The sequence below is a fragment of the Rhinatrema bivittatum genome, chromosome 1 (assembly GCF_901001135.1).
Source record: "Rhinatrema bivittatum chromosome 1, aRhiBiv1.1, whole genome shotgun sequence".
Taxonomy (NCBI): domain Eukaryota; kingdom Metazoa; phylum Chordata; class Amphibia; order Gymnophiona; family Rhinatrematidae; genus Rhinatrema; species Rhinatrema bivittatum.
The window spans coordinates 101,261,854-101,288,011 of record NC_042615.1 but is presented as its reverse complement, the minus strand read 5'-3'; the positions used below and the strand labels follow the sequence as shown (position 1 = coordinate 101,288,011).

The following is a 26,158-nucleotide window of genomic DNA, read 5'->3' as shown; positions in this document are numbered from 1 at the left end:
ACTATGTGTTCAAAAACTAGGCGCACAGCTTGATGCACACGCCAAACCAACAAGTTTGAAGAGGGCAGCCTAATAAAGCGGGTGAAAAGCCACGGCCTACCACAGTCAGGTCTATCCAGTACCGAGCGGTAGGAAGAGCTGCGTTAGTGCCTGCGGCACCCGCGGTTGCCGCACACTGTGTGTGCGGCAGCACACCTACCGCTCGATCCTGAACACTAATTTTATGTAAATGTAAACCGCGTCTGTGAAGCCTTAGGCCCGCGCAACCCATTGTACTGGATAGAGCGCCTATACAGTATCCTGGGTGCGCGGGCCTAACGCTTCATGCCACGCTGGTATCTGTCATTTCAAATGTCATTTGAAATGACAGATACCAGGAAGTCGGGACTGCCAGAAGCAAAAAAAAAAAGTTGCTTCGAAGCGAAAAAACCAAAAGCAAAAAGTAAGTCGCTTCACTGTCAGTGTCTCTTCTTCCCTTCTCCCGGAGCAAGGCTGCTTTTCGCACCCTGCTCCGGGAGGAGGGAAGAAGAGACACAGCGGCGAAGCAACTTTTTTTTTTTGCTTCGCCGCTGTCAGTCTCTTGCTCCGGGAGGGAAAAAGAGACACTGACAGCGGCGAAGCAAAAAAAAAAGTTGTTTCGCCGCTGTGTCTCTTCTTCCCTCCTCCCGGAGCAAGGCTGCTTTTCGCACCCTGCTCTGGGAGGAGGGGAGAATAGACACAGCGGCGATGCAACTTACTTTTGCATCCCCGACCTGACCCGACTTACTTTTGCAGCCGTCCGGCCATCTGAAGAAGATATCATGGCTCCTGCCTCCCGGAGGAAGATGGCTGCCAGCCCGGGGGAAAGCGGCCCCTGTGCATTCAATTGGCTGCTCAAGACGTGACGTCACATGCCGTGACGCCAAACGTCGTGACGTCACGTCTTGAGCAGCCAATTGAATGCACAGGGGCCGCTTTCCCCCGTGCTGGCAGCCATCTTCCTCCGGGAGGCAGGAGCCACGATATCTTGGACGGCTGCAAAAGTAAGTCGGGTCAGGTCGGGGATGCTTCGCCGCTGTCAGTGTCTCTTTTCCCCTCCCGGAGCAAGAGACTGACAGCGGCGAAGCAAAAAAAAAAAGTTGCTTCGCCGCTGTGTCTCTTCTTCCCTCCTCCCGGAGCAGGGCGCGAAAAGCAGCCTTGCTCCGGGAGGAGCGAAGAAGAGACACTGACAGTGAAGCGACTTACTTTTTGCTTTTGGTTTTTTCGCTTCGGGAGGAGAGGAGAGGACTGGGGCTGCCCCGGAGACCGGCACCCATGATCGCGGCCGGGGCAGGTGAGCGGGGGCTGGGGGAAAGCTTGCCACCTACCCTGACCCCTGCCTCTACCGCAGGGGTCAGGGTAGGCGGTAAGTTAGCAGGTTAAACGCGCAACAAACGGCAGGGAAAACTAGCGATAGTCGGGGCGCGGGTTACGGGATGCTAGGGAATAGCTAATTCGCTCGTTTGCATGCAATATACATGCCGCGTGCGGAAGGGGTTGCCCGGGGAATTTAGGACGTGGTAGGAATAGGTTAAAGGGGATTCGGGATCGCAGGAAGGGCTAACGCGGCCGGAAAGTGAGTAGAGAGCCGGTTAGGGACGGGGAAACCGTGGACGCACTTTACAGGATAGACCTGAGTGTGCAGCAAAATCCTTGGAGCGGGGCCTAGCCTAGATAGGCTGCTCATCCCGCCAGGCTGCCCTCGTCCCTTGACCTCCCACAGAGCTAGACAAAGTCGGAACAGCATGCCGAGCAAGGAAACCAGAGGGAGGAGGAAGCCCTACAAGTAAAACGTCCCACTAAGTCTCTGAATCTTTTTTTTTTTTTTTTAAACTTACCAGAGCTCACCTTACCTGGCTAAGCACAGAGATGGCCTCTGGCTGCGAGAGGAGAGGGCATGTGCTGTAACTGCCGCGCTCGGCCTCCTGCACCCCCGCCTGTCAGCTGCACAAGCAGCTAAGCCCATGCCAGAAACCAGCTACTAGGCAAAGACACACCTCAGAGGGACCACGGAAATCACAACTGGGGGAGGGACCATTTGGTATCACCGCAGGAGAGAGGGGTGATAAATTTCTTCCTGAACTCTCCTTCTTAAAATTGAAGCAAAGCCCTGTGGAAATATGCACGCCCACCATCTGCTGGAGATGGAGAATACTGGCAGGCTGAGTTCACTGCAAGAGTATATGTACTGTGATATCAGCTTGCTCCATTTCCATCTGCTGGTGGGGGTGCATAACCCACTTGTTCTGGATTCATCTGACTGGATGCTAAGAAATAGTTCATTTCACATGAGCCACTCAACAAATTTCAGATGGTAAGGGCTTTATGCTATCAGTGAGCAGGATTTGAACTAACGTCCTGGAGAGAAAAGGCTCTTCAACCTTGTATAAATTCCTTTGTACCATCCAGCCTTCACCCTTTGGTAAGAAATGTAAATGAGAAATGTACTCTGTCAAAGCAGGAGTTCTGCTGCTAACAAATAGCATGGCTGCTTTAAAGCAAATGACCATATAATTTACTAACTTGAAAAAATTCACATCTGGTTTCCCTGGGTAGGGAGCAAGCATAAAATTGTCTGCCCTTGTTGTTTCCTTCTTTCTTCACAACTTGGAGAGCACAGAGGCGATGATGTTTATTGCAGAGAGGGCTGCCAGGATTTGATGTAAAAGCACCATCTGTCATGCTAACTTGAAGTTCACTGCAATGATAGATTACAAAATGACCAAGGCATGTTATAAGAAAAGAGATTAGCAGCAACAAAAGAGGATGCTTATTAGTAAGGCAGAGCTGTTATGATGTCATGTGGGCAGACAGCAAGTTTACTTACCTGTGAAAAGGGTTCTTTGTAGCCAGCAGGATGAATTAGCCATAATATGTAGGTGACATCATCCTATGGCACCACCATGAACTCAGCTCTCAGAGCTCAATAAATGTTTACTGAGAAAATGCTGCAGAGTCCTCATGCATGTGCTACCTCGTAAGCCCTTCAGTCTCTTCCAGTATTTAAGCTTCACAATGTAGTTGACTCTCCAGGGACAGGAGTGAGTATGGCAAATTCATCCTGCTGTCTATGAAGAACCATGTTTAGAAAATGTACACTTGCTTTCTCCGTAGAGAAGCAGGCATGAATCAACCATAATGTGTGGGGAGACCCTTATTGATTGTTGAAGCGCAGAACAATTACTAACAATCAATCTGGACCCCACAAGTGGAAAGCGACTATTACATGATTGCTCAAAACTGCTTGTCCAAACATACTGTCCCTTCCAGACATGTAATTTAGACAGTATTAGGATGTGAAGATTTTAACTAATTATCGAGTAACATCTTTGCATGTTTTCAATGGAAGTGACCATTAGATGAGCCACTGAAGTCACTCTGGTATACACTTCATGAGCCTTAATAGATTCCATAAGCTGTGAACCTGCCAGCAAATAATAGTATATAATACAGACTGTTAGCCAATTAGAATTATTTTGTCAACTACCTGTTCATGTCCATTGGGATCAAAGGATATGAACTGTTAAGAAGCATAACAAGGTAGAGTCCTCCTCAAGTAATGCACTAGGGCTCTTTTGCAGTCCAAAGAGTGGACAGCCTGCTCTCTCTAAGCATGCAGTCTCGGAAAGTAAGCAAAAGAATTGTTTGGTTAATGTGGAATGCAGATACCACTTTGAGAAGGAACTTAGGGAGAGTGCATAGAGCCACCCTGTTGTGAAATTTGCAGGAATGATAATTATGAAATCAGAGCCTGTAATTCGCTTACTCTTTGTGCAGAAGTTATAGTTTAGACATTAGTTCTCAGCCTCTTTTTTGCTATCCTTTTATTCCCAGGCTACTCTAGCCCCCAAGTTCTGTCTCCCTGTTATATGTAACTGCGCCTCGACCTTCCTGTTATTTGGTTATGTTGAGTTAGTCCCTAAGTTCCATGTAAACCGGTCTGATATGAATCTTGTCATGAAGTTCGGTATAGAAAAATGTTAAATAAATAAAATAAATAAAGTGATGGCCACAAGAAACCATATTTTCTAGGTGAGAAACTTCAAGTTCATAGATTCAAAAGGTTCTAAAAGACAGCTCTCTAATTGAAGAGGTGCTAAGACCTGAGGACGAGAGAAAGAACAGATATTGAAGCAAGGAACTTGGGCCACAGGAAACTGGATCCAGCTGGCTGGTTCTGCACCAAGTTGAAAATCTCTTCCACTTGAAACTGGGGGATCTTCAGGTAGAAGGCGTCCTAGCCAAAATCAGCATGTTCATCTCCTTAAGAAAGAATAAGGAGACTATTACATGTTTGACATCCACACTGCAACCTGAACCTGTTATTGCTGGCTCTCACAATGTGCACCAACATCCTGTGTGATAAGAGTCATAGAACTAAACTGATAGACTGAGAAGATATGGATAAAGGTTGACATGGCTATTCTGCTCTAAGAATCAGCTTCACCTTTTTCTGAATGACATTCTCTGGACAGTCCTGGCACAGGAATTGGCAGGTATGCAAAGAGTAGACTGGTGGTTCAGTCTAGCACAAAAAGCATCAGGAGCTGAACTGTAGCTGCTCAGAAGCATGAAGCAGAAACAGTTAACCTTTTTGTTGTCTTATGAGGTGAATAGGTCAATCACCAGCATTCCCCAAAGATGGAACAAATCATCCATGACCATTTGATATAAAGACCATTCATGTGTTTGTACAGCACTTTGCTTAGGCAGTCCACCAACATATTTTGGACTCCTGGGATGTAGGTTATCTGGAGATGGGCATTGTGATGACTGGCCCACAACCAGATTTAGAGAGCTTCCTTACAGATGGCATATAAGCCCGTACCTCCCAGTTTGCTTACATGGAACATGGCCCTCTAATTGTCCATATGAATCAATATTCTCTTACCTAGTAGCAGATAAATGAATGCTCTTAGTGCATACTGGATAGCTTGCAGCTTTAGTAGGTTTAACTGCAGATGGCTCTCCACTGTGTATTATGATTCTTGGATCCACAATCCTCTAAATGTGTGTACCCTCACACCTTGGTGGTGTCATTGGTAGACAGGATCACTTGATGTAGTGATGCGCAGTGAGAGACACTTTGAGAACCTTTGGGCTCATCTACCTCTAAAAATATGCCCTCAACTCAGGGATTACAAAGATTTAGTGGGTTAGTCTGTTGATAGAGCTCATCCCATTGGCTTCTGAGGGCCCAGTAAAGGCCTCACATGTGCAGCTGAATCAGAGAACCAAGGATAATCTTGCTGGGGCTCTGTTCCAATGTAGAAAAGAGCTCACAAGTCCCATCAGCAATGTAGCTCTTTCAATGGGAAGAAAAGCCTTCTTAACTGAGTCTAGTGGTTAGAGCAGCAGGCTATGACTGTCGCTCCTTGGGTTGGGCAAGACACTTTACCCTCCGTTGCCTCAGGTACAAAATTAGATTGTAAGCCCTGTGGGGATAGGGAAATAGCTATAGTACCTGATTGTAATCTGCTTTGATGTACACTATGAAATGCTGAAAAGTGGAATATAAAAATCTAAATAAATCTAAAATCTAAATGAATCCCCATGGTATCCCTCCTCCTCTCCCCAACTATGGTTGTATGTTGAGCTACAACCCTGATAATGATGGTGATCAAGGAGCAGATCTCCACTGATCCTAGAGGGAAACTTCCAGAAGGAACGCAGAATGCATTGCCAACTCTTCCCCTTCTGATCCATAATGGGTTGAATCATCCTAGGGGCTTCCAGAAGTGGGGGTATGTCCCATGAGTCTCTGGTGGGCATTGGCTAGCATCACAATGTGGTAAAATGTCCTTCCTCTCTAGTTTTTAGACCCAAAAGTGGAAATACATTTTTTTCAAACTCCAATAGCTGGGCTCCACCTGGCAGAGGATCCCTCTGTGCTGGAGTTGGAGGAGATACATCCTTTTCAATGACCCAGATTGGTTCCTCTTCCATTGATGCCAGTGGCAAAGAGAGGGAGCTTGTAACTTCACTGGTAACCATAGCAGCAGCCAGCTCAGAGACACATGTTGAATTGTGTCAAGACTTCTCAATTACCAGTACCATTTCTAAGGACATATGTCATGAACGGGGCCTTAGACCACACCCTGGCAAGCTCTGTGCTGAAAAGATGGATCATATCGGGCCTGGATAGAAAAAGTGATTTGGCGGCATGAAGGCATTTGAACTGGGGAGGTCACCTTCCGCCTTGGGAGTAGAGGCTGGCTCTGCTCCAATGGAGGGAAGTACTGAGGACTCAGAAGTCACTGGAAGGGATTCTTCACACTTCTTAGCTGCTCTTCTCTGTGCCACAGCTGGCACCTTGCTCCTATGCACTATGCTCAACCCCTGGCCTGAGAAAGTTCCAGGAACCAGCATCACAAAGAGAGGAACACTGCTCAACTTGCAGCAGGGAGAGGCATCCTGAAAATACCTGGCTCCAAAACGTGGAGATGCTCGGCTGTTCCTTCTACAGAGCCTCCATTTTCTAGGCATAGTGTTGCTGCAGCTACAGAGACATCTTACCACAGCTGTACCAGTTCCAGGCAGTGGTACCACAGCTTTACCAGTTCCAGGCAGTGGTAGCAAACCAAATGAGAATCTGTGATGGACCTCTGGTGCCCAAAAATGCAGGCCTTGAAACTGCTGATCATAGTGTTCGTGGCCCTAACTTTCTCCAGCTCTAACATTTTCTTTTGTAGACAGTGGAACAAAAATGAGGCAGAAATGGAGCCAAACACAAAATAAGACAAGACTAAGAACATGTCATGTGGTAGCTCTGACGAAGCAAGACTGAGGCACTCAGGAGGCCTCCTACACAAGCTCAGTAAAGCCTTTAATGAGCTTTGAGAGCTGGGTCCATGTCAGAGCCATTAGATGACATCACACATGTTATGGCTAATCCATGCCTGCTTGTTGACAGAGAAGACAAGGTATTGTATCAAAATTATAAAGATGTTTGTAGTTTTACCTGTGAAACACATCTGCATGTACTTCTTAGAACGATCTATGGTACTTTGATAGGATTTAAAAAAGTTAAAGGTCATTTTATTTTCAAGTCAAAGCAATATATTTAAAGGCCAAACCATACAAATTACTCAACACATACTGGCTGTGTATCTTGACTTGTTTGCCAGACATAAGCAAATCATCATTTCTGATGACAACTGGCAAGATGTATTGTCAAGCAAATGGTACAAATTAGCCCCTTGAATTTAAAGATCTGAACATTAGATCCAATTTTCCTTTCTTGTTAACCTAGTTCTTGAAAGTATCTTCATTTCAACTGAGACAAAAATACTGCAAAGCAGCTGCAATCTGAGCAAATGTTCCCTCCATGTAGTAAAGCACCACTGTTTCTGCCTTCTGCAGTGACACTCACTTGCACTCTCTCTCTATATATATATATTTATTATGTAATTGCCTGGTTATCTAAGTAAGAAAACAAGAATAATTTTGGAAAAGGATAGGGAAGAAAGCATGATTTTTCCCTGATACTACCATTCAAAATATCTATATGCCATCTTAGAATAATATGCATAGTTGCAGCTAAAAAGCAGAATGGTCATCTTCCTTATTTCATAAGCTGTCCAGTACAGATGGGCAGAAAATTATCATCATCAATTGCAAACCATACCCATAATCCAGGCATTTACCAGTGGCTTGGGTTTATATGATCTTGACAACAACAGCCCAGGCAACTGAGGTAAAAATTAAAATCTATGATATTGTAGGGGACTTTATGGGAGCAAATTTCTGTAGCTTGCATTGTTATACAGTTTATGGGTACTTTTATACTTGCGGGCCTTGTAGGTGTGGAACACCCTTCAGCTTACTACTAAATGGCCCTAGGACCCTTACCATCAGGACTAGTAACAGCAGTGGGATTATCCTCTCTCTTTCAGTCTCTCCATTGAGCTGACTGTGATTGGCTGTCCCCAGGGCATAAAGTGAAGATAAAGGTAGAGAGAGTATGGTCAGTTTGAGTTGGCTTTTGAAGAGTAAGGAGCTGTTTTTCCTTTTTCCCTGCTGAGTTGGACCTACTAACCCAACTTTGTATTTTTCTTGTGTTCAGAGGAGATTCCTCATCAGCATATACCCTGTCTGATAGGGTCTGCCTCCTTTTTGAAGAGATAGTTTTTTGTAGATTTTGGTCAGCTTTTTCTTGTTCTGGGGAATACCCTGTGTTTTGGAAAGGGGCAACCTCCCCAATCCTGAGAGCAGGAGCTGGAAACCTGTGAGCAACCCCTCTACTCCCTAGAGAATGCAAGACCAGTGACAGTACTACCCAGTGTGATATATTTTAAACAGAGAACGGGATTGTACAATCAAGATCTGGAGACTACCAACCGGATCTGCACCCCAAATGAGATAAGGACACAGGCTGTGGTTAAAAGCAATACATTTGGAATCATGTAGGATCTTTTCATGGCGTGGGGCTCCCTCTAAAATTCCCCAATTTACTGGCCTGTGTGCACAGATGAGGAGACAGTGACAAGCTACCTCCCAGGAGCTAGAGAGATGGATGTAAGCACCCCAGCACAGAGACAATGTAAATACTTCAAATGTGCAGTTTCATTTGTGGAAAGTTTGTGTGACCGTGATTGACGTTTTGGAAATAATCAATAAACTTTATTTGAACACCTAGTCTGAGTCCTGCTGTAGCTATGAGACACACACACACAACTTGAGAGAGATTCCATCACCTGGGCCACAAAGGATTTCCTTTCCCACCACAGACAGAGCTCACTCCCTGGGAGGTGAAGAAAGAAGGGAGAAGGAATGCAAGTATAGCCCCAAAGAAAAAATACTTTTATGGCCCTAGGGGAAAAAGCAAATGTCCTGACAAAGGATTACATAAGCAATTTTCAAAGGAAAACCATGAGGGTAGTTTCCCTTTGAAAATCTACTAAAGTAGCCCTGACCGACGTGCCGCAAATGCGCAGTAGAGAGCAGCTCTACCGCGCATGCGCGGGCGAGCACGTTGGTCAGAGCTTGCCCGTTAACAAAAATGGTGCTGGGAGGAGCAGTAGCGGCGGCGGCACGCGCATGGGAGGGAGGGCCCCCCCCGGAGATCTTCTATCTGCACCATCCGAAGGGGTTGTGAATGAGCTGGGAGGGGAGGGGATTGAGAGAGGGGGAGTGACTGAGGGGACGGAAGTGACTGAGGGGAGGGGGAGGTGGAAGGGAGAATTAGGGTGAGGGAGGGGGAGGTGGAAGGAACAATGAGGGGGAGGTGGAAGGGAGAATGAGAGGGAGGGGGAGGTGGAAGGGAGAGGGAAGGGGAGGGGGAATGAAATGGACCGAAAAAAAATGTTTTAATGTAGCCCGTTGTTACGGGCCTATCGGCTAGTTTCCTATAAAGCAAATAGGCACAAAAGTACTCAATACTTTGCACCTGCGTTATTTGCAGGAGACAGAATTGGGGAGAAACATTGCTTGTACATTAAAAATAAAACCATGGGGAGAGCATGTGATGCGGTGAACCCAGGAGGACATTTCTCTGTGGGCTCCTGGTGCCATCCTCCCTATTTAAATATCTATTACATCTGTCCTCCAAAACTTGTTTAAATCATAAGGAGTTAATGCCTGTAGGAATATTGATAAGTATAGGACAAAATCCCCCTTGGGCATGCCAGTGAAAGCTGCTTAAAAGGAAAAAATAAAGTCAGACCTAGTGAGAGTAAAATGGAGGGAGTATGGGTCCTACTGCGCACACCTGGTAGCAAAACAAATCCGATTTTTGTTGCAATTTCCGGCAAAACTGTGCTTCTGGAAAGACAGATCAATGCAACTATTCGAGTCAGTGAGTGACGCCTAGAAATAAGTAGATACTATAACTGCTAGTTAACTGATTTATAATTGCTTGCAGAGATTATTAAATGCATTAATAAATGCATCACTAGGTCATCAAAAGGAGTAAATCTGATGTAAGATCCTCAGAATTTCTGGATAAATGGTCCTATAGCAATTTACAAATCTATATTAGATTACAGTTTATTTACTGGCCACTTCCAATTTTTTTAAGGTCAGTGTAAATCTTTAAAGGAGTTAAGTAAAGCCTCATTAACATATTCTGGTTGGATTGCGCGTGATCGATATGAGGCATTTTAATCTCGCAGGCACACTGACCCAGATCTGATCAGGAGCTGACGAAAAGGAGTCATTCAAGCTGGAATTCGCCTATTGGTTAAGTGTTTTGGAGACCAGATCTAAATGAGAAATATCACAAAGGATTATATAATTAAAGTTTTTGGTCACGCAGAGGGGCATCTCTGCGGAAAAGTTTTGGATTAGATGCAGACTGGACCTACAAAAGTATATGTAGTTCAACATGGCAGTTGAGCCTGAGTGTGTTTTCTTTTTACCTCCTTCTTATTACTTTTACTATCTCTAGTTCATTTTATCAAGGTCAAAATAAATGTGTAATAAAGACAAAAGTATATTTACAACTTTATTCAGAATGGTCTGCGAATGGAAAGCGCAGGACTTTTCGCTCGCTTGGGTTCTCCAAAACAAGTCACTTGGAAGTTGACAAAAAGGAGTGTCTAACAATTTTTCCGAGTATTGAAGCTGGATAGATATCCTGACGAGCGACTCGCATAGAGTTAAACTTCCCAAGAAGAAAGAAGTTATATGTTGTTGAAATTTCAGAAGGAAAGTTGTGTTGGAGACTGTACGGCATCAGCCACAGTTTAAAATTGTTATCTATGGCTGGTTTATAAGAGATAACGTAATTGTGTTTAGGTGTGAGAGTGTGTGTGTGTGGGGGGGGGGGAGGGGTGGCAATAGGTTGCAGGTAAAGAGTCTCCAGCTCTTAATATGAAGAGTGTTTGATCAAATCTTGGAAAATTGAGGAAAACTAAGGGCGGGACGGGGAAGAAAAGGGGAGGGACAGGAGGGGTTGGGTGGGAGTTAGGGGGTAAGGGAGAGGCTGGGATGTAGGGATAAGAATGATAGTAGAGCAATTTGGATCTAGGATTTCAATTTAAGGGTTAAAAGACAAAGTTAATGGAATGTGGGGCTGGAGCAAATTGTCAAATTTTAATAGCGTGAATGTGAAGCAAGACTGGATACCTCGCATGTTGGTTTGGAAATTTATTTTTGTAGTACAGGTTTTATTTCTCTTTTCTAATGGGTGAGATCACAAAAATTATATCCTGGAATGTTAATGGGCTTGGGTCTCCTATATAAAGGAAAAAAGTATTACAGCAGTTAGAGAGGAATAGAGCTTCTATTGCCTGTATTCAAGAAAACCATTTGTCTGATATGGAAAGCTCAAAATTGAAAAGAAAATGGGTGAGTTCATGTTATTTCTCTGCTGCCAAAGGTAAAAAAAAAAAAAAAAAAAAAAAAAGGGGGGTGTCTCTATTCTCAAACAAATCCATGACCCTGCTAGTAGACAGAATCCACCAAGACCCAGAAGGTAGATTTATATTTATTACTGGTGAATTAAATGGGAAGGAGGTTTCTATTTGTAATCTTTACGTCCCCAATGATTACGATCATGATTTTTTTCTCTCAGATATTCAAAATTATTGATTCTTAATATGCAAGGTTATCTCATACTGACTGGGGACTTTACCCACATGACCCACTGCTGGACAAATCTCCTGGTGCATTTCTGTGCCAAAAACTGAAAATGCTAGCTATATGGAGGGTTCTTCACCCAGAGGAGAGGGACTATACCCATGTCTCAAGGGCACACATTTCTCTATCCAGAATAGAAACATAGAAACATAGAAATGACGGCAGAAGACGACCAAATGGCCCATCCAGTCTGCCCAGCAAGCTTCACACATTTTTTCTCTCATACTTATCTGTTTCTCTTAGCTCTTTGTTCTATTCCCCTTCCACCCCCCACCATTAATGTAGAGAGCAGTGATGGAGCTGCATCCAAGTGAAATATCTAGCTTGATTAGTTAGGGGTAGTAGGGGTAGTAACCGCCGCGATAAGCAAGCTACACCCATGCTTATTTGTTTTACCTAGACTATGTTGTACAGCCCTTGTTGGTTGTTTTTTCTTCTCCTCTGCCGTTGAAGCAGGGAGCTATGCTGGATATGCGTGAAGTATCAGGTTTTTTCTCCCCTGTCGTTGAAGCAGAGAGCCATGCTGGATATGCATTGAAAGTGAAGTGAAGTATCAGGCACATTTGGTTTGGGGTAGTAACCGCCGTAACAAGCCAGCTACTCCTCGCTTTGTGATTGCGAATCCTTTTTTTCTTCACCCCTGTCGTTGAAGCTATGCAGGATATGCGTGAAGCATCAGTTTTGTTTTTTTTTTGTTTTTTTTGTTTTTTCCCCTGCTGTTGAAGCAGAGAGCTATGCTGGAAATGCGTGATGTATCAGTCATTCTCCCATGCCGTTGAAGCAGAGAGCCATGCTGGATATGCATGGAAAGTGAAGTATCAGGCACATTTGGTTTGGGGTAGCAACCGCCGTAACAAGCCAGCTACTCCCCGCTTTGTGAGTGCGAACCCTTTTTCTTCTCCCTTGCCGTTGAAGCAGAGAGCGCTGCTGGATGTGTGAAGTATCAGTTATTCTTCTCCCCTGTCGTTGAAGCAGAGAGCTATGCTGTATATGCATTGAAAGTGAAGTATCAGGCATATTTGGTTTGGGGTAGTAACAGCCGTAACAAGCCAGCTACATTTTGGTGGCTCAAGAGAGTTTTTCTAATGTGTTTTCAGCGGAGATTGCTTCTCCCGCAATTTCAGACCATGCTCAAATTTGGGTGGATGTGAGATTATCAATACAAAAAATAGGGAAGAAACCATGGAAATTCCCAAATTATTTAAGAAAAGATTTGGAGTTACAGACTTTCCTTCAGATAAAAATGGAAGTAATTTGAGCTTCACAAAAAACAGCATCCTTATTTATTTTAGAAAACCAGTAAAGCAGTAATAAGAGGGGAAATAATAGCATATGTGATTGGAAGGAATAAACACATAAGACCATTCTACAACTTGAAGATAAATTAAAGCTTGCTAAAGAGAAATTAAGAGATTAACTACTGAAAATAGAGCTGAATACTATGCTATCTTAATGAGCCTAAATGCATGTTTATATCAAAGGGCATAAAGATCTCTATAGTTGTCAGAGCACAATTTCTTTAAATTTGGGAACAGAGCTGGGAAATTTCCGGCCATTGCAGTTAGAAATGGTGAGGAAGGACTTTTATTGAAAAACTGAAGTCCAAGCAAGGTTCAGTGGTATCAAAGACATCTGAGGTTTGTGAGGTTCTCAATTCTTTTTATGAATCCTTGTATACGGATGATATCCCTGGTGGACAGAAGGAAGAAAATAATTTTTTTGAACAGTTACCACTGCCCAAGATCAGAGTCACACTTAGGCAGATGCAAGCACATGAAATCCTTAATATAATCAGCCTTAGTAAAGGGTGTAAGACTTCTGGCCGAGATGGGCTCCCATATGATTACTTTAAAATACTGAAATCTCAATTAGCGGGACCACTGAGTAAATTTTACAAGGATGTGTTACAGATTAATTCCTTCCCAAAAGGGTTCAACAGTGCCTATATTACAGTTCTAGCTAAACCAGGGAAGGACCCTCTACTCCCCCCTCTTGTTACAGACCTATCTCTGTTAAACTGCCAACAAAGATTTTGCAAAACTTTTGACAGATAATTGAGGGAAATATTAAACTCAACCTATTTCAATAAGCCAAGTGGGTTTGTAAAAGGGAAGAAAGGCAGGATCCCATATAATTAAACTAATAACTGCTATGTCCCTTTGCAAGACTCACCAAGTTCCTGCCATAGCTATAGAATTCATCTCTTGGACTTATATGTTCTCAGTACTTCAAAGATTTGGCTTTCAAGGGGAAATAATAATTACATCTCTTTATTATATAAGAACCAACTTCAAATATTATAGCTAATGTTTTTAAGTCTGCAAATTTTATGATCTAGCAGGGAGTTCGGCAGGTTGCCCTCTCTCACCTCTGTTATATATTCTGATCATTGACCCCCTTGCTGAGGAATCTGACATGTCTGAGAACATAGGAGGTTTTAGCAAAGAGAACCAAATCTTTAAAGTAGTGCCATTTGCCAATGATGTACTTATCTTCCTTACTAAACCAAGGGATTCTTTAGGGAAACTATTGGAACTTCAGAAACTATTTGGTTAGTTGGCGGGTTTAAAAATTAATCAAGATAAGTCTGAAGCTCTTGATGTTTATGGGAAAATAAGGGATAACTGGAAAGGCAGATTTACATTAAGATGGGTCAAAGGGGAAATGAAATATTTAGGAATTAAAATACCATCCAATATTAATTTCATTTACAAGGTTAAGAACATAAGAAACTGCTATACTGGGTCAGACCAAGGGTCCATCAAGCCCAGTATCCTGTTTCCAACAGTGGCCAATCCAGGTTCCAAATACCTGGCAAGTACTAAGTAGATCCCATACTACTGGTGCCAAGAATAGCAGTGGTTATTCCCTATGTCAAGTTGATTAGTAGCAGTTAATGGACTTCTCCAAGTTTAATATTAAGCCCCTACTTCAGCATATGGCTAAAGCATTAACATACTGGGGCACATTGCCTCTCTGTCTCTCACAGGCAAGATACATTTATATAAAATGATGGAAATACCTAAATGGCTCTATGTCATGCAGATGCTACCCTACATGAAAAACCAGAAAAGATCTCAGACAGATAGCTAAATTTTTAGAAATTATCTTTGGAACGGTAAAAGCGCTAGAATCTCTCAGAGTATTGTCAAGACCCATCAACCAAGGGGGATTAAATTGTCCCAACCTAAGCCGATATAATTTAGCATGCAGACATATTGCGGGCTGAATTTCTGAGACTTGCTTTCTCTCCCCCAGGAAACATTTACAAGGGTGGTTTGGGACTCTCTCTCTGACTTTCTACCACAAATTGATGTGGGTTTAATTACAAAAGACCTGAAAGCACACTTGCTAGTGAATTCATGTAGAAACTCCTGTGTTTTACTCTGTAAACTACTGCATCACACAGGCAGAGTTTCGCGTCTTATGTTCTTTTATGCTAACCCTCTTTTTGTTCCAGGAGTAGATAACTCTACCTTTCAGAATTGGTACAGGAAGGGATTTAAAAATATTCAATAGTAATTTACTGAGAACACTGTCACCATTCATAGTTTTCAGGAATTACAAGAGGAATTTACATTATCCCACAAGAAACTTTTTGTTTATCTGCAGCTACAAAACTTTAGATTCTTATAGAAAGTTGAGATAGGTTTTTTTTTTTTGAAAGGAATAAGACAAAGAAATCATCAGTTGTGCTATTTAATAGTAGTTTGAATAACATAAAATTTATAAAGGTACTCAAAGAAATGCATGCCAAATGGCTCAGATGGCTGGACTTCTCTCTATCCCTGCCAGAATTTGTTTCCTGTTTTACTCATATACATGAGATTATGGAAAACATGGATTTTAAGAGAAACACAATATAAATTTCTGCAACTATTTTACTTATCACAAGAAAAAGCTTGTAAGGTAAAGATATGTACCTCAGATATATGCCTATAATGCAATAAAGAAGAAGGTAACTATTTACATGGATTTTGGACTTGTCTAGAAATACATAGGTTCTGGGCACAGGTATGGGAGACTTGTACTAAAATAATCATGGAGCCACTCTTGGGAGATCAAAAATATGGCTTTTTGGGATCTTTGATGAACATTTTCAGGGCTAGGCTCTAGTAAAAAATTATTCATAGATAAGATAAGGCAGGTCCAATAAGCTCTGGAATTCATTGCCAGAGGATGTGGTTACAGCAGATAGTGTAACTGGGTTTTAAAAAGTTTGGATAAGTTCCTAAAGGAAAAATCCATAAATAGTAACTTGTAATTTATCTAATGTTTAGGTACTTGCCAGGTACTTGTAACTTGGATTGGTCACTGTTGGAAACAGATTACTGGGCTTGATGGACCCTTGGTCTGACCCAGTATGGCATCTCTTATGTTCTTAATAGTGAAAAAGGTAATTTTGTCTACTTGGATAAGCAAAGATGGTCCGCACATAGTGCAATGGCAATCCAAAATGGTAAAATTACTTACATTTGAATACATCTCTGCTAAGATGGGATCAAATAAAATGTTAATATGATGGAAGTCTAGCAAAATTTCATAGATTTTCTCTCACCTACAGTTCGTAATGTAATACTCATGATATTGAACTCAAAATATACGAATGCTAAAGTTTAAAAGGCTGAAAGGAGAGAAAGCCCTGAATAAAGATATTCAATTTATTGTGAAGACAGATTTAACGTAGCCAGTAACAGAATTGTGATCAGAATTTGGTTTAAATGACAGGTCAAAGGGGGGGGGGGGGGGCTGTTGGTGGGAGGGAGGGAGAAAAAGAAGCCATTAGTGCATCTAAGGGACTTTTGTATTTGTTTTATTCATTGATGTTACCTGTACATGCCATGTTCTTATTCTACTATAGAATTCTGTTAATTTACGATAAGAACATAAGAACATGCCATACTGGGTCAGACCAAGGGTCGATCAAGCCCAGCATCCTGTTTCCAACAGTGGCCAATCCAGGCCATAAGAACCTGGCAAGTACCCAAAAACTAAGTCTATTCCATGCTACTGATACTAGTAATAGCAGTGGCTATTTTCTAAGTCAATTTAATTAATAGCAGGTAATGGACTTCTCCTCCAAGAACTTATCCAATCTTTTTTTAAACACAGCTACACTAACTGCACTAACCACATCCTCTGGCAACAAATTCCAGAGTTTAATTGTGTGTTGATTGAAAAAGAACTTTCTCCGATTAGTTTTAAATGTGCCACATACTAACTTCATGGAGTGCCCCCTAGTCTTTCTATTATCCAAAAAAGTAAATAACTAATTCACATTAACCCGTTCTAGACCTCTCATGATTTTAAACACCTCTATCACATCTCCCTCTGCCGTCTCTTCTCCAAGCTGAAAGGTACTAACCTCTTTAGTCTTTCCTCATAGGGAAGCTGTTCCATTCCCTTTAACATTTTGGTCGCCCTTCTCTGTACCTTCTCCATCTCAACTATATCTTTAAGATGCGGCAACCAGAATTGTACACAGTATTCAAGGTGCGGTCTCACCATGGAGCGATACAGAGGCATTATGACATTTTCCGTTTTATTCACCATTCCTTTTCTGATAATTCCCAACATTCTGTTTGCTTTTTTGACTGCCGCAGCACACTGAACCAATGATTTCAATGTGTTATCCATTATGACGCCTAGATCTCTTTCTTGGGTGGTAGCTCCTAACATGGTGTACTTTAGCATGGGTTATTTTTCCCTATACGATTTACATTGATTGTGTATGTCATTGCTTTGAAAACTAATAAACAAGTTTGAAAAAAAATAAAATCCATGGATGTTGTTAACTTAAGAGAGACATTCTGGCGATGTATGTTAAGTCAACTTAAAGAAAGCTCATAGTGAAAGGCTGCATGCACTTTTAGCCACTCTGAGCCTTTCTGAAAAAACATTAAATTTACACAACCCATCATGTTATATGTGATTTTTTTCTCATTCTGCCTGCCAGTTCCTCATGGATGCTTCCTCGTCTCTATGCACACGATCCCTGGCCATCATTGGGTCCAAGCAGGAATGAGCTGTAAATATAAACTGCTCAAATGACAATGGAGTACTGGAGATAAGTAAAGTAGATCAAAGATGGACAAAGCAGGCAGAATCAAATATAAAGAAATGTAAATAATAAAGAACACCAGGAATATGATAAATAGGAAGGCATGGCATCAAATAGAAAATTACCTTTAAAACGAATACTACTCTTATGTTTTAACAAAAAAAAAAAAAAAATTACTTTGACTAATAATCAAGCCAAACATTTCATAAAAAAAAGGAGATCCTGGCTTGCCATTAAATGCCATCAGAAAAGTAGGTCTTAACGGAAAATTGGTTCTTACCTGATAATTTTCGTTCCTGTAGTACCACGGATCAGTCCAGACTCCTGGGTTTTGCCTCCCTTCCAGCAGATGGAGACAGAGAAGTTTTTAACTGACTCTGCCCTATATCCTAAGGTGCCATCTACAGTCCGGCAATATTACTCAGTATCAAAGCAGAATGGTTCAAAACCAAACTATATACAAATAACACTGTAATAGAATTGGCTCACCAAGCCCAAATGGAAACAGAACCTGTTGAATACTGCTGAACTCTGCAAACAAAAATGATCTGCAGACCCAAAATAAATCAAAGCTGAACTCTCCTTTACCTCTATGCCTACACACGGGCTGGAATCTGGTCTGATCCGTGGTACTACAGAAACGAAAATTATCAGGTAAGAACCAATTTTCCTTTCCCTTTACGTATCCGGATCAGTCCAGACTCCTGGGATGTATCAGAGCTTTCTTACCTGGGATGGGACCCTGAGAGGCCTGCTCTGAGCACACCTTCTCCAAATCCCCCGGAACCCTGCGCCTGGATATCCAGTCTGTAATGCCTCGCAAAGGTATGTAAGGACTTCCAAGTAGCCGCCCTGCAAATCTCGAGGCGAGACTTGTTGGCACTCCGCCCACGACGCTGCTTGCGACCGGTGGAATGGGCGCGAAGACCAACCGGTAGGGGCGTACCACGCAGCAAATATGCGGAACTTATAGTCTCTTTCAGCCAGCGAGATATCATAGCCTTAGAAGCCATATTACCTCTCCTTGGCCCACTCCACAGAACAAAAAGATGGTCGGACATACGAAAGGCCTTCGTAACCTCCAGATAACGCAGCAAAGCCCTGTGAACATCCAGCCTCCGTAAGTCTCTAGAAAAAGGATCTGACCAGTCCAAGTCCAGAAAAGACAGGAGCTGCACCGATTGATTCAAATGAAAGGAGGAAACCACCTTCGGAAGAAAAGAAGGAACCGTCCCGTAAGGAAACTACAGAATCCGAAATTCTCAAGAAAGGCTCTCTACAGGATAGCACCTGAAGTTCCGATACTGTACGAGCCGATGTGATAGCCACAAGGAAAATCACCTTTAATGTGAGATCTTTTAGCGTCGCCCTTTTCAAAGGCTCAAAGGGCACCAGACACAGGGCTGAGAGAACTAAGTTCAGACTCCAGGAAGGACAAGGGTGTCTAACCGGAGGACGCAAGTGCTTTGCTCTTCTGAGGAAACGAGCCACATCCAGATGTGCAGCCAACGCTACTCCTTGTATCGAATCACGCAAACAACCAAGAGCTGCTACCTGCACTCTCAGGGAACTACATAAGTCCTTGGATAGGCCGGCTTGCAGAAAACATAAAACATCTGACACAGATGCCCGGGTAGGAACAACAGCACGGTCTACACACCAAGCTTCAAAAACTTTCCATACCCGAACATACGCGAGATTGGTGGATGCTTTGCTCAATCTCAGAAGTGTAGCCACCACTGCATCTGAATAACCTTTGCTCCTCAGGTGCCGCCTCACAAAAGCCATGCCGCTAGACAAAAGCGATCGGCTCCTTCCAAACAAACGGGCCCTTGATGTGGAAGGTCCGGGAGCGTCGGAAACCTCAGGGGCCCTGCAACCGCTAGGTTGACTAGATCTGCAAACCGTGGACACCTCGGCCACTCTGGAGCTACGAGGATTACCTCTGCCAGGTGAAGTTCTATTCGCCTGAGCACTTTGCTGATTAGAGGCCAGGGCAAAAACACGTACAATAGGACATTGGTCAGCCAGGGAAGGACAAGGACATCTACCCCTTCCGCTCCTGTCTCCTTGCGGCGACCAAAGAAGCACGGGGCTTTGGCATTCCGGAATGTCGCCATCAGATCCATGCTGGGTATGCCCCACGTCGCATATGAACTGAAACAACTTGTCTGCCAACTCCCATTCCCCGGGATCGAGACTGTGCCGACTGAGAAAGTCTGCCTGAACGTTGTCAACGCCAGCTATGTGAGATGCTGCAATGCTGACCAGATGCTGCTCCATCCAGCTGATCAGCTGCTGAGCTTCCACCGCCACTGGTTGACTCTTGGTTCCTCCTTGGCGATTGATATAAGCCACCGTGGTTGCGTTGTCAGACAGAATCCTGACCGACTTCCCCTGGAGGAGAGGAAGGAACGCTCGCAACGCCAAACACACAGCCCTGGTCTCCAGACGATTGATCGACCACTGAGATTCCTCCTGGGAGCATTTCCCCTGCACCGATTTCCCCAGACAAACCGCACCCCAGCTGGAGAGGCTGGCATTTGTGGTAACCACTGTCCACTCGGGCACCACCAAGGGAACTCTGCAGTTTAAGTTGTCAGAGAGGAACCACCAATCGACTGGATCGTGCAGCATCTGTAAGGGGAAGAGGCAGATGAAATTGCTCGGAGACTGGATTCCAACGCGAAAGCAAAGCTGACTGTAAAGGATGCATATGAGCAAACGCCCATGGTACCAACTCCAGGGTGGAAGTCATCGAGCCTAGGACCCGCAAGTAATCCCATACTCTGGGAGGATGCTTGGCCAATAAGTGTCGAACCTGACCTTGCAGCTTGCAAATCCGCTCCGCGGAGAGAAAAACTCTCCCCTGTTGCGTGTCGAATAGGGCTCCCAGGAATTCCAAGGACTAGGAGGGCACCAGACGACTCTTGGCAATATGGACTACCCAACCGGGTGACCTCAGGAGTTGAAGGACTCTGCGAACCGCCGAAAGGAATAGTGACTCCGACTTTGCTTGAATCAACTAGTCGTCCAGATATGGATGCACCAAGAGCCCTTCCCTTCGGAGTTGCGCCGCTACCACCACCATTACCATGGTAAAGGTCCTGGGTGCTGTGGCAAGTCCGAAAGGCAGTGCCCGAAACTGAAAATGACGCCCCAGGACAATTAACCTCAGGAACTTCTGGTGGATGGACCAGATGCTGATGTGAATATACGCCTCTGTTAGATCCAGCAATGCCAGAAACTCTCCTTTTCACACTGAGGCAATAACTGACCTTAGAGTCTCCATGCGGAAGCGGGACACCCGAAGACATCTGTGTACTCTTTAAATCCAGAATGGGCCAAAAGGTCCCCTCTATTTTCTGTACCTCGAAATAAATGGAATAACGTCCTTTCCTCTGCTCCGCCGGAGGAACTGGAGTAATGGCTCCGAGGTTGAAAAGGTGCTGCAAAGTGTCTTGCACCGCCCTTAGTCTCTCCTTGTAACCGCATGGGGAGACCAGAAACCGGTCCCGGAGGAGACGTGCAAATCTAAAGCGTAGCCTTGTTTTATCACAGTGAGGACCCACTGGTCCGACTTCAATCTGTCCCATTCCTTGTAAAACAGGGACAGTCTGCCCCCTACAACCGGCACAGAGGAATGGACCTGCGTCTCTTCATTGCGAATACTTGACCCCAGGCACAGACTGGGGATTCCCGGTTCTACTAAAGTGTCGGCCACGAAAGGACTGAGGGCAGGACTGCTGCCTACTTGCATTCTGCCAAAAGGAGGAACCGGTAGTCCTGGATAGACGAAATCTTCGATTCCCTCTGAAGCAAGCTCGAGAGGAAAAAGAGCGCCTCGACTTGGGCCTATCCTCCGGTAGTCTATGAACCTTATTTTCTCCCAGGGACTGAATCATGTCTTCCAGGTCCTTTCCAAAAAGTAATTTGCCCTTAAAAGGCAACAAACCCAGCTGAGCCTTAGAAGAAACATCCGCAGACCAGTTTCTCAACCACAGAAGTCTGCGAGCAGAGACAGCGGACACCATAGACCTGGCCGAAGTCCACAACTGATCGTAAAGGGCATCCGCACTATAAGCGATCGCAGCTTCCAGGCAACCGGCCTGGAGAGCTTCCCCTTCTGAAAGACCGGCGTTGGCCTGCAATTGCTGCACATAGCAAAGGCCAACTCGCAAAGAAAAACTGCTGCAAATGGCCACTCGCACTCCCAGTGCCGAGACCTCAAAAATCTTCTTGAGCTGAAGCTCCAACTTTCTATCCTGCAGGTCCTTGAGGGCTGTTGCTCCCATAACAGGATGGTGGTGTTCTTGGTGACTGCTGACACTGCCGCATCCACCTTGGGAACTTGAAGAAGGTTCAAAGCTTCCTCTGGCAGAGGATACAGCTTATCCATAGCCTTACTAACCTTCAACCACAGATCAGGGGTGTCCCATTCCCTAAACAGCAAGTCAGTTATGGAGAAATGGAAAGGAAAATAAGTGGTTGGACCCCGCAGGCCCAACAACACTGGATCCCATAGCTCCCAGCCTGGGCTCCTCTGGTGATCCTTCAATGCCTAATTCCTCTAGAATCGCAGGGATCAGCGGACCCAGCTCTTCTTTCTTTTGGGTCATCTCCTTCCACAATATGGGAGCCATGGCCTGAATCCTTCTGTTGATAGGTATCCATATCCACCCCCAGCGGTGGCTTCGACTGAAGATCCTGGTCCCCTGTGTCAGATACGTGTCCGGACGAATCCGTATCCGTATGGGGTATTACTGACCGTAACGGACACTTACTCTTTGAAGACCCAGTGTTCCTTTTGGGCTTGGACCTCTTCCGTGGATTCGAACCCAGTAAGGAAGGTTTACCTCCAGCCTGCTGCTTCCCTGACTTCCAGGCCTTAAAGGCCTTGTGAAGCAATAAAATAAACTCCGATTATAAGGAGAAAGAGGAGGAATCTGAAGCCCCCTCGGGACTGTCCTCCGTTGCAGGCGAGTCATTCTCTGATGGTTCGCCGCCCCCGGAGGCCCTTTGCTGCGGGGATAGGGGCGGTAGAAGAGTCCTCTCCCCCTCGCGGCTCATGTCTCTGCTCTGAAAGAGCTCAAAATGGCTTCCGTTCCTGCGCTTAGTGGGAACAGATCAATAGAAGGAGGCTGCAATACTCCAACCCCCCGGAGGAGCCTTGCGTGCACCTTGCCAACTATTTTAGGCCCAGTGGAAGTTCCCTCCCCACTGGGGAGACAGGAAGAACAGAGTCCGTCCCTTGAAAGACGCACGCCGAGCTCCTCGGCATCACACAGGCAGGCAGAAAATCTAGCTGAATCTGCAGGAAAAAAAACGGCGAAGTGCCCGGCCACTACCGTGAGGGAAAGGAAAGCCTCAGCGCCTAAATCCCGCGCTTTCAAAATATTTATATCTATATATAGATTTTTTTTTAAACAAAACTTGCCTGTCAGCAGTGCAAGGGTCCTGATCAGACTGGGGTGAGTGAGCTGGGCTCCCCGGTATCATACCCAGAGCTGCTGAATGGTGGCAGTAGGGCCCTCAACCCTGCGCCACAGCTGCCTCAAATATCACGGTGGATGGTCCCCTCAGGACCTCACAACTCCTTGGGAGGCTGAAGAGAACTCTGTGTCTCAAAGTGGTTCTTTTTTTTAAAACCAAAGTAAAGATTTAAAGAGACAAAGTCCCTAACTCTAACTAACCCTTTTTTTTTTTTTTTACCCTAAGTAATCAGCACAGACTAGGTTTTGTACCTTCACCATCTGCTGGAGACAGAGAAATACTGCCGGACTGTAGGTGGCACCTTAGGATATAGGGCAGAGTCTGTTAAAAACTTCTCTGTCTCCATCTGCTGGAAGGGAGGCAAAACCCAAGAGTCTGGACTGATCCGGGTACATACAGGGAACATTTTAATTAGGGATGCCAAATATTAAATGAATAAATGGCAAGTCTTAACCTTTACTTGTAACTGCTTAACATTTGCTAGCCCTGTTGTGAACCAAGGTCAGGCTCAGGTCAGCTCCAAGATGACTTCTGGGTTTCTCTTTCCAGATGTGCTCTAAGTTGGGGTAGACCGGACAGTTATAGTATAGGCATCGTTGAAACAGTTAACCGTTTAAATGACTGAAGTTTAATGGTTAACTATTTAATTGATATTCCCATCTTTAATTTTAACTACTTCTGCAGGGTTTTCCAGCTTCTCAGATACCACTTTTGAGTTAGTATCACTGGCTAACTTATAATACAGTGGGTAGAATACAAGCTGTGAGATAAAAATACTTCATGAGTTAATACTGGTTATTCCCATAACTATTTGTACAAGTACTATAACTAGATGATTCTGTCTAGAGGTTTACAAGTACAGAGTTAAAGCAGTAAATAATGCTATAACAAAATGGGCTCCTGTTGGATTATATTTGACATGCTTTTGCTAAAACATATGCTGGTAACTTTTTTTTTTTTTTTTAAACTTACATTCATAACCTATTTACACTGGGTCTAGGAGGTCTGAGTAATAGACTGGGAACAAGAAAACCAAGTTTAAGTCCAATTTCTTTCACTGAGATTGTTCCACAGTCTCAGTATCCAGTTTGAGGCAGGGGCTCAGATCTGTGTGTATTTCATTGTATAGCAGTCTGGTTTGGGGTGCCATATAAATACAAACAGGGATCTTCATATGTAAACAGTTAATCTACAAATCATGCAGTCATAAAGAAGAAACAAAAAATGCCATAGCTTACTATGAGGCCAATGCAATGAATGAGCGCAGATAACGGGCGCTCAGTGTTGAGCGCCCACTTTTCTAACGTGCGCCCAGCCACCTCTCCTCTGTGCGCAATTCAATATTAAAATGAGGGGTCGCGCTGCTGTGCTATGCAAGGTCACAGGTTAGGAAAATGGAAGCTCATGAATTGAGCGTCCGTTTCCCTAACCTGACCACGGCACTTTTTTTTTTTTAATCTTTTGGCTCCTCTGATTTAATATCGCCATGATATTAAGTCAGAGGATGTACTGATAGCAGTATTTCTGCTTTTCTGTATAATTTTTTGGGCTGCTCAGAAATTGACACGTGCTTTGGGCAGGCATTAATTTCTGAGTGTAAAAATGAGCAGGTCGGGCGCACATTTTTCTCTTTAGATCTGGAGAGAATAACAAATAGCCTCATCAACATACATTTGCATGTGATGAGCACTATTAGTTGCATGGGGGGTTGGACACACGTTTTGGATGCATGTCCAAAGCGGGCGTCCAACCATGGGTTAAAACAGTGCGCTTGGCTGAGCGCACTGTTTTGCATCGCCCCATGTTTGAGGAAAGGGAGATCTTGCATTATTTCCCTTACCTTTAAAAGCAAAAGGAGGATTCCCTGTTGAGAAAATCCATACGCCCAGTATTTAGATATGAAGGTGTTTATGGTGAATCAAAGTATTTGTTGGATATAAGGAAACTGATAGCTTTTATTCAGCCATCATGCTGAGATTTGTGCAGTAGATTTTGGTGCCTCATCGCTCAAGTCTTACATCTGATTTCAGCGAGGAGACGTATATGACTCAATCTTCTCTGCTGTGGGAAATCATTACCAAGTTCTACTTGTCCAGCTGCCATTAAAATGTATAAATTAATATTCTAGGCATATTTATTGCATCTTTTAATGAGTATTTGGAAAAGGATTATGTGATTAAGACCACACACAATGACGTGTGCTGCCCAAATTCTCAGAGGAATTTTATAAATAAAAACTGATGGTTTACAGATTGCTAACTCAAAGTTTGCTGATGCACTTTTTTTTTTTTTTAGTTAGTGCAATGTTTTGCTGGTCTGCAAGCCAGAACTATAAATTTATACAATATTCCTAATATAATCAACAATATATAAAAACTAACCAGGGTTTTTGTAAACAAGAATCTATTTATATTATTTAAAAATGGACCTTGCAGTACAATAATTCAATGTATGTTCCAATTCAACAGCATGTATTGCTTTCTTTGCTCTCAATATGAAAGCCTTTTTACAAGTTATGAGTCCAGCATACCTGATTGATGAACCACTGCCTTTAGGATAGGAAGATGAATGGCCAGTCTTCAGTTTCTTATGTGGTTGACAAAAAACGGAGGGAGAGACACTGTTCGGTGCCTCCAGCCCATCTGCTTGATACCTAGGCTCATGGTATCTCTTCTGGCTGGCAGTGTCATGTGGACTGCTGTATAAGCTGTCTCCCAGAGAACAAGCTGGAGAGATCCAGCTGGCAAAATCATTTTCGCTGCCATGTCTTATAGGATTGGATTTACAACTGAGATCCGTCAAGACCAGCGTTGTCACTCCAAATGAGGTTTTTCTGTTCAGTTTAAATTCTGCCTGTGGCTTTCCAAAGTTATTACAGGGATACTTGACCAAGTTGCTATTTGCAACCTGAGAATTTTCATCATTCTCTACCTTGGTAACTGAAAGAGAAAAAAGTTGTATGTCATCTATTATGACTGAAAGTTAGCTTTTGTTCTCGATTTACAA

At 43.8% G+C, this 26,158-nt stretch overlaps 1 protein-coding gene across 4 annotated transcripts in view; it reads right to left on the bottom strand.

The window, feature by feature from the left end:
- Nucleotides 1-26,158, bottom strand: part of NEIL3 (nei like DNA glycosylase 3) — a 218,238-nt gene that overhangs the window by 9,804 nt on the left and 182,276 nt on the right. For 3 of the 4 annotated variants that reach the window (XM_029580256.1, XM_029580162.1, XM_029580341.1), the window contains 2 exons: nucleotides 25,683-26,091; nucleotides 2,542-2,716 (listed from right to left, as the gene is read on the bottom strand). In XM_029580256.1, coding sequence (XP_029436116.1) covers nucleotides 2,542-2,716; nucleotides 25,683-26,091 — 584 coding nt within the window. The remainder of the gene's footprint in view (nucleotides 1-2,541; nucleotides 2,717-25,682; nucleotides 26,092-26,158) is intronic. The other variant, XM_029580421.1, reaches the window with a different exon arrangement.